An 8,917-nucleotide genomic window follows, 5' to 3' on the forward strand; every position below is an offset into this window, starting at 1 on the left:
AATTTGTCTAATATGTTTGGTTATTAAATTGTAGATTATAATTCAAATTTTAGTGTTATACATTAGTTAATTTCATAATTTAAGAGTAAACATTAATATAACACACCTAAATATAGATTTTTGTGTGACACGTGGTATGTTGAATGCAGCATTGGTTCAAATTAGGTATTTGTGATGTCCAAATACAAAATGTTGAATGCAGCATTGGTTCAAATTATATGTTTGGGATGTCTAATTACAAAGCCTGTAGTTTTGTACGAATTAGAAACTCAAATTACCACTATTGACAAGCTAGAATATAAAATATAAACCTCCTATCTTTTCTATTTGCTGAGATATTGCTTCATATACCGAATCCAACACAGTGGCCCCTTTCCCACCTCTTTCCATTTTTTGAGACACTTGGATATGTAAACCTACTTCTGTTTGTGACGTGTGAATAACCAATCAAAAGCTCAGAATGTCCCCCACATGATTCTGTGAGCCTTTGAAAATTATTTGTGTGGGAAATCCTTTCTTTTCACTCTGGATTTGAAGAGAGTAAGTTGACACTTTAATGAGCTCAAAATATAAAATATACAGCTTAGTTACTAAATTTGATAAAATATATTGGAATTCTATGGTATTGATAGAGAAATTTATTATTTTGGGTTATTTCAAATGTGTATATATATATAAAAAACCTGGTAACATGAGTACACATGTGCCACGTCATTGCAATTTCTATAATGTTAGCCAGGCACGACTGGAAGGTCAATATAATAAAAATAATTATATAAATGTATAATGTTACGAGATTTAAGCTATTAAGACTAAACATTTGTGTTTTCGTGTTATAATTTGTAGTAAATCTAGAACGAAATAAGCATAATTTATATTTATTTCCTAATTTTTAATGTTGGTTACAAGTTCGGTCAAATTGATAGACTGTGTATGGTTAGGGTAGAGGAAATAACAGACAAATTATAAAGTTTTACTGGAAACAAATGTTTGAAATATCTTTAGGAGGTTGTAGAGATTACACAAATAATATTTGAGATTTTTGGGATGAAGAATAGTTTTTTAATCATAACATGAAAATCACTTTGCACTCTGATTAGTAACGAAGCAGACTTGATATTTTCACAAACAAATCTTTAGTAAAAATACTTCATTAAAAAACATGTTGTTGTTTTTTTTACAATATACTTGTAATGTTTACTGAAAGTCTACCACCAAATTTTGTGAAACTACACATACTGCTTTAAAAGTTGTAGTATGAATACTTAATGTGTGCAAATGGTTGATTCAAAAGAACATTAATATTTATGAAATGTAAATTGTAAATTACATTGCATATTTTTGTACCAAGTGTTAATAGATTCCTGAACAATTATCGTTGAAAGGAAGAATTAACTCTTTTACTGCTTGGCATGATCTGGTAGTTAGGGTGCTCTACTCACAAGCTGGGGGTTGTGGGTTCCAATCCCCATCACTGAATATGCTCACCTTTTCAGCTGTGATGGTCAATTTCCACCATTCATTGGTAAAAGATTAGCCTAAGAGTTGGTGATTGATGGTGTTGCATAGCTGCCTTACCTCTGTTATGTCACTGCTAAATTATGGATGGCTAGCACAGATAGCCTTTATGTAGCTTTGCATGAAATTCAAACCAAACTTTTACTGCCACATTTATAAGGAACTCTTCCAGTGTGAGATTTATATTTCAAAACATGAGATGTTTTTTTACAAGTTTCCAGGCATCCAGTCCACATCTTTATATGTAGGTTAATCCAATTGTTTCTCAACCAAATCTTTTTTACTGGGTTTACTATATTGTTCCTAGACCACATCTGTTGTAGTGGGTCTACCATAATGTTCCTAGACCACATCTTTTGTAGTGGATCTACCATATTGTTCCTAGACCACATCTGCTGTAGTGGATCTACCATATTGTTCCTAGACCACATCTGCTGTAGTGGATCTACCATATTGTTCCTAGACCACATCTGTTGTAGTGGCTACCATATTGTTCCTGGACCACATCTGTTGTAGTTGGTCTACCATATTGTTCCTGGACCACATCTGTTGTAGTGGGTCTACCATATTGTTCCTGGACCACATCTGTTGTAGTGGGTCTACCATATTGTTCCTGGACCACATCTGTTGTAGTGGGTCTACCATATTGTTCCTGGACCACATCTGTTGTAGTGGGTCTACCATATTGTTCCTAGACCACATCTTTTATAGCTCCAGTCAGCCCAAAAGTTCCTTGGGCAAATTTAACCTCCATAGGTAATTTTTGTAAAACAAAATTTGAAAGTCTTGATACAATGTTCCATCTAGCATGTTATTTTAAAACTTTTCAAAGGATTTGGTTTAGTTATTTTGAACAATGATTATTTTTAGAAATTAATAATGGTTTTATCAGAAAATAAAATATTCAGATATTCTTTAAAAAAGTTTCCTCTTTTTCATTTTGAAATTTACTGTAAGAATCTCTTATCCATTTGGATCATAGCCATTTGGTTAGAAGTTACCCTGATAGTGCTGGATCATAGATACATGTTTAGAAGTTACCCTGTCAGTGCTGGATCATAGCCACTTCATTAGAAGTTACCCTTTCACTGCTGGATCATAGCAATTTTGGTAAAATTACCCTGTCAATGCTTGCTGATGTGGTCTCTCGTTGCTTAAATATGTTTTAAACAGGACCAATTTCAATACAAGGTTTCATAAAATGGAAAGAATAAAATCTTCTTTAGGTTTAGAAATGAGTTCATCTCATTGTAATTAAAAATCACTTTTGTAGAAAGGAAAATTAGAATAAAAAAAATGTTACAATCAATGATACACATTTTTGTTTAATTATACCTGCACTTTGTGAAACATATATTTACTTCTAGAAACATTTAAAGCAGTTTTATGTATGTCTGTGTGTGTGACGTAAAATAATTTAGAATTTATTAAATGGGATTTTAAAACTTTTTGTTAATGTACTTACATTAATTCATTTAACACCTTTGTTGATATGTGAAATTCTTTTATTATAGATTTCTATTAAAAAATCCAAGGTTTTTAAGATGTTTTTAGGTGTGAAATGGTTAAAACACTGATATTTTTTTTAGAGGTATACCCTTGAAAATGATGCATGTGGTACGTTAAAACTAGCCAGGGTAATCAACTTCATATTTTTGTACATTTGTGCATATAAAGCTTTTAATCTTTACAACATGAGATATGTTACTACAGTACTTTAGCTTGTATTTGATAGGTGAGGACCTTTTATTCAAAAGCAAGGTTACTACTTGGGATAATTTTAATTTGAAATTGTAACCTCAGATAATGCACTTTTTGGAGTGCTTTGATGCAAAATAAAAACCTTGGGCATTCATGTTTCCCATCAACTTTACTTTTGTGATGTGTTTTGTGGATGAACCAGTAGCACTTTTTGGCTGATAATAAATAACTCAAAATACACCATGGCCTAAGGAGAAAGAGGCAATCCTGTTGAATAATTAATGTAAAAATTATCCTTTCAGTTTCTGAATAATGAATAGTATAGCAATTCACTTTACCAGAATAACTTCAACAAACTAGGATTATTTCACCAATATCACTTCAGAATCAGCTCTTCGTAGCCTATGTAACATCTAATGCGCATACTGTATTAAAAGTTATAGCATGAAAACTATAACAAGCACAAAATGGTTACAAAATTGGACCCTGGGACTGAGCCTGTAGTGAGAGAGTTAATGTTTAATTCCATATAATATGTATTGTTGTGCAACACTGAGTATTTGGTAGCGTGTGCTAAAGTATTATTTTTACTATATTCTCAGGTTGAGGGACTCTTAGAGAACACTAATGTCTAATTTCATATAACTATTGTTATACAGCTCTGAATTTTGGTAATGTGTGCTGCTGACTTATTATTTTTTCTTCTCAGGTTGAGGGTGGTAGTACGTGCTGATGTATGATTTTTGTTCTCAGGTTGAGGGTGGTAGTGTGTGCTGATGTATTTTTATTCTCAGGTTGAGATTGTTAGTGTGTGCTGACATTATTTTTATTCTCAGGTTGAGGGTGGTAGTGTGTGCTGACATTATTTTTATTCTCAGGTTGAGGGTGGTAATATGTGCTGACATTATTTTTTATTCTCAGGTTGAGGGTGGTAGTGTGTGCTGACATATTGTTTTTATTCTCAGGTTGAGGGTGGTAGTTTGTGCTGACATGTTGTTTTTATTCTCAGGTTGAGGGTCTCTTCTATGTTAATGACTACCTTGAGAAACTAATGTTTGATGAATTGAGAAACTCCTGTCGACCTGGAATGGTTGGTGGATTTCTACCAGGAGTCAAACAGATTGGTAATGTTGCTGCCCTTCCTGGAATTGTTGGTGTAAGTATTCATAAACATAATTATAAGTACTTCATAGGAAACAATTAATAAAATGTATATTTGTTGGTTCTAATGGACAATTATTTGTTAAGTGCGCAGCACTATATGTAGCATTAGAAGTTATACAGCTTATGTGGTTACACTGCAGTGCTATGTAATATTAGTGTTAAGACTAGTTAAATTGTTATGCAATAGGCCTATGTAATGTTAAGACTAGTTAATGTGGTTATACTGTAGCACTGTGTAGTGTTAATGTGGTTATAGTGTAGCACTATGTAATGTTAATGTTAAGACTCGTTAATGTGGTTACACATGATGCTGATAGATTTAGCTGAAAATCTAATAAATATTCAAGGAAAAATTAAGTGTAAGTATTTAAAGTAGTTCATTCTTATGTAGTCTGTATTTTTCAAAGGTATTTATCACATCTAATTACAGTAAAGTTTTAAATTTGCTTTAATAAATCAATATACATAATATTTTTTGTTTTGTTTTTCCAGAAATCAATTGGTTTACCAGATATTCACTCAGGTTATGGCTTCGCTATTGGAAACATGGCTGCCTTCGACATGAGTGATCCTCAAGCAGTGGTGTCTCCTGGTAAGATATAAAACTTCTAGAAAGTAAGAGTACAAGCATGGAAAAGTTCTGGAATAATCCTTTGCATCCAGACAGCTTTTTTTTTGTGCATATCATGACCTTTCACAGTTTTACATTCAAAATTTATCTCAACTCTTATTATCAATGTGTCAATTATCCTGACATGAGAAGGTAGTTCATAAGTCATATTTCTGTACTATCTAAGTTTTAATGTCTTAACTTCAAAAATCTTCATTTTTCTGTCATTTGATATATCTGAACTCCAATTTTTCCACTTCTCAAAATATTCTAATATCAAAAATGGGCTGCCCAAGTTTCCAACAAATTGGGAACACAAATTACATAACTGTAAGCAAAAAAAAATGAAATTTGAATCTCCTACCTTGTTCATTTGACGAGATATTAATAAGTTTGTCAGATCCACTAGAGAACCCCCACCACACACACACACACACTCTCTCTCTGACTTTTGATATTGTTTCCTGATTAACTTTACATGGGTAATGGGCATGCTTAATATCAGTAGAAAGAGCAGATTCTTTTCTACATAAATCTTACAAGCCTTTTTTCAGTTCTGGTGCCATAAGCCATTAATTGAGACCTCTGATTTTATTTTAATCATGTGAAGGTTGAAATGTCTTAATGGAAAGAAAGGAGGAAAAAAGAAATGTTAAGTTTGTAGGAAATTTGATCACTTGCCAGTCAGAAGGTAAGTAATCAATTCATTAATGTATTGTTACATATCTGCTTGTTTGTTAAATTTCGGTATAAATTGTTTCCGAGGAACTTCAGCGATACAAGTCCCTTCTTGATTAACTCAGTTTATTCTTTCTCGAAACAAACTTTTAGTACACAGTAATTTCACAATCAGTATGTTTCTTGGCACTTTAAACTTAACTACTTTTATAATACATGCTATAAACCACAGTGATTCACAATCTCAATAACTTAGCCCGAAACTTACTCTGACTACTGTTTGCTTTATCGTACATTCATCATCCTCAGGCTTTCTCTACCAGGCTTGTATACAACAAAGAGGTGTCTCTCGATCAGACTCGAGCTTCCCTGAAAATTTGAGAAACTCGTTCATGCATGCTCTCAGCATCATGTGACTTCTGATGTTGTAACAGTATATTAGAATGAGCAAAGGTGCATAAAACCAGAACTAAGGTAAAAGTACTACATTGAGAAAACCTACATTGGAATGAACATAGGTGCATAAAACCAGAACTAAGGTAAAAATACTACATTGAGAAAACCTCTTTAATTTGTCATATACGTGGAATTCACAATTACTACTGATATCTTGATAAAAATGACTAAATCATAAGGACATCTAGTGTTGGCTCAACTCATGATAAATAGAGAATAAATAACAAAGATTGTACTCTAATTCTAGATGAATACTATTATTGTAGTTATCTGTCTGGTGTCTACAACTGTCAGTAATACTTTACAAAGATCATACTCTAATTATAGGTGAATACTATTATTGTAGTTGTCTGTCTAGTGTCTACAACAGTCAGTAGCACTAACAAAGAATCATAATATAATTCTAGGTGAATACTATTATTGTAGTTATCTGTCTGGTGTCTACATCAGTCAGTAACACTAACAAACAATCATAATATAATTCTTGGTGAATACTATTATTTTAGTTATCTGTCTGGTGTCTACAACTGTCAATAATACTTTAACAAATATCATACTATAATTCTAGGTGAATAATATTATTGTAGTTGTCTCTGTATAGTGTCTACAACTTGCCAATATTTTTCTATAGAGATGAAATAATTTTATGAATAGTAATCTTATCTGGATGTTTCCAATGTTTTCTTAAATCTCAACCTATAATAAATCCCGCAATGTCAGCAAGTTGTTAAGAGCAGGTACAATATTAGTAACAGTCAGTAAACAAGGTGTACAGAGACCTGTTATTTTCAATACACACACGCTCATTGCCTAGTTGGTACTTTGTGTCAGATATATGATATATCTTCTACTACTTCGATTCACAGTCACTTTCAAGACAAACTTGAAAATAAATTTTATTGAGCACAAAGTAATCCAAATTTCATCATACTTTGTTGGATCCCTACTTTAAACTAGCAAGGTTAAAAGAGCAACAGAACCAAATAGTGAGACAGAGTTTGGTTAAAAAAAAAAAAACATTGTCACCTCCAATTTCACAATCAAATGTAGTTAAAGATCTATTAGAAGGGGTATAGATGACTCCACACCATTATAACCAAAAATGACCTATGAATATATTGTAGCAATGGAGAGACGATTTATTCTGTGATTGCAGTGGTGAAATATCTGCAAAAACCTGCTTCATTAATGATGTGGTATTGTCAGGTAAAAACTGCAAATTTCTAAACAAGTATTAGATAGATGGATCATAATGATCCATTAGATAGCTGAGTCTTCCTAGTGTGAGTAAAGTATTGAGACTGGACAAAGTTTCTAAAAATGAAAACAACTTACAAAACAGACCAAAATAAAATGTAGCATGTGTACTTGTTACATCTACTAGGTTGGGCTGAGTCCCACAACTTTTTTTCTCAGGAGACTACTGTCAAACTAAACATGATGATCTTAGATGTAAGCCTTTACCCTCTAACCTTCTAGCATAACTGAATAAAGGAAATGTTTTTGAATTTAACAGGTTAAACTTGCTTTTTTTATCCAGTGGACAGCATTAACTAGTGACATTTATTCTCTCACAGAATTGGTCACTAGTTGATGTTATACTTATCCAGCAAGGGATATTAGTGTCTATCCATTCAACCTAGATGCTATATATTACTGCAATATCTTCTTGGGTAAAAGACACATCATCTAGTGTAGAGAAAAAAAGGAAGCAACTCTCTGAATCGTGTGTTCCTGGATTACAGCAGAAAAACTAAACTGGAAAGTTTAGAAAGTTTCTATATCAGTAAAGTAGGTAGAGAACGTATGATATGCTTGCATGTCACAGTGATATTGGTAAAACCAAGTCATGGTAAAGAAGTTGCTTTTGCACCAAAACACTTGATTTTTGTATATCTCTTCCAATTTTAATTTAACAATCTAATCAGTTAATATGGTGGATGTTGAACAAGGCCACATTTCTAGGTCTTTCTCAGTTAGCACGGAGATTTCAATCAACCCCATTTGACAGCGTATGTGTAATACAAGTATTAATGAGGCAAAGAGAAACCAGTTTCCACAAAATGCACAGGAACTACTGTTCTTATGTCTTAACCTCCTTAACTTTAAACATTGAACAAGGATATCTGAATGAGAAAGTGAACATTGTACTTTATTTTCAATAAATAATGATATACATAATGTGATATACTAATGTGTAGTTTTATATGAATGCGAGAGGAAAATATCTAAGCCTATTGACACCTGCTCAATGAAAGTATTAAAAAATTTAATAAAGAAAGTGCGTTGTTTTAAAAACCTAGTTTCTGATAACCCAATATTTAGTTACTTTACAAATAAAATAGGATATAAATAGTTGTTGTTATTCAGTATTTTATAGTTCTATTCAATATCTTATAGTTCTATTTAGTTCTATTCAATATCTTATAGTTCTATTTAGTTCTATTCAATATCTTGTAGTTCTGTTTAATATCTTGGTTCTATTTAGTTTTATTCAATATTTTATAGTTCTATTTAATATCTTATAGTTTTATTTAATATTTTAGTTCTGTTTAGTTCTATTCAATATTTTGTTTTATTTAATATTTTAGTTATATTTAGTTCTATTCAATATTTTGTATTCTTATTTAATATCTTAGTTATATTTAGTTCTATTCAATATTGCTTAGTTTTATTTAATATTTTAGTTCTATTCAGTATTTTGTATTCTTATTTAATATCTTAGTTCTATTTAGTTCTATTCCATATCTTGTAGTTCTATTTAGTTCTATTCCATATCTTGTAGTTCTA

The 8,917-nt window shown here is 31.7% G+C and overlaps 1 protein-coding gene across 3 annotated transcripts in view; it reads left to right on the forward strand.

Annotated features, from left to right (window-relative positions):
- Window positions 1-8,917, forward strand: part of LOC106474444 (tRNA-splicing ligase RtcB homolog) — a 32,032-nt gene that overhangs the window by 5,061 nt on the left and 18,054 nt on the right. For all 3 annotated transcript variants that reach the window (XM_013935135.2, XM_013935136.2, XM_022402746.1), the window contains exons 3-4: window positions 4,229-4,375; window positions 4,876-4,975. In XM_013935135.2, the coding sequence (XP_013790589.1) occupies window positions 4,229-4,375; window positions 4,876-4,975 (247 nt within the window). The remainder of the gene's footprint in view (window positions 1-4,228; window positions 4,376-4,875; window positions 4,976-8,917) is intronic.

Source organism: Limulus polyphemus, unplaced genomic scaffold (assembly GCF_000517525.1).
Source record: "Limulus polyphemus unplaced genomic scaffold, Limulus_polyphemus-2.1.2 Scaffold7231, whole genome shotgun sequence".
Lineage (NCBI taxonomy): Eukaryota > Metazoa > Arthropoda > Merostomata > Xiphosura > Limulidae > Limulus > Limulus polyphemus.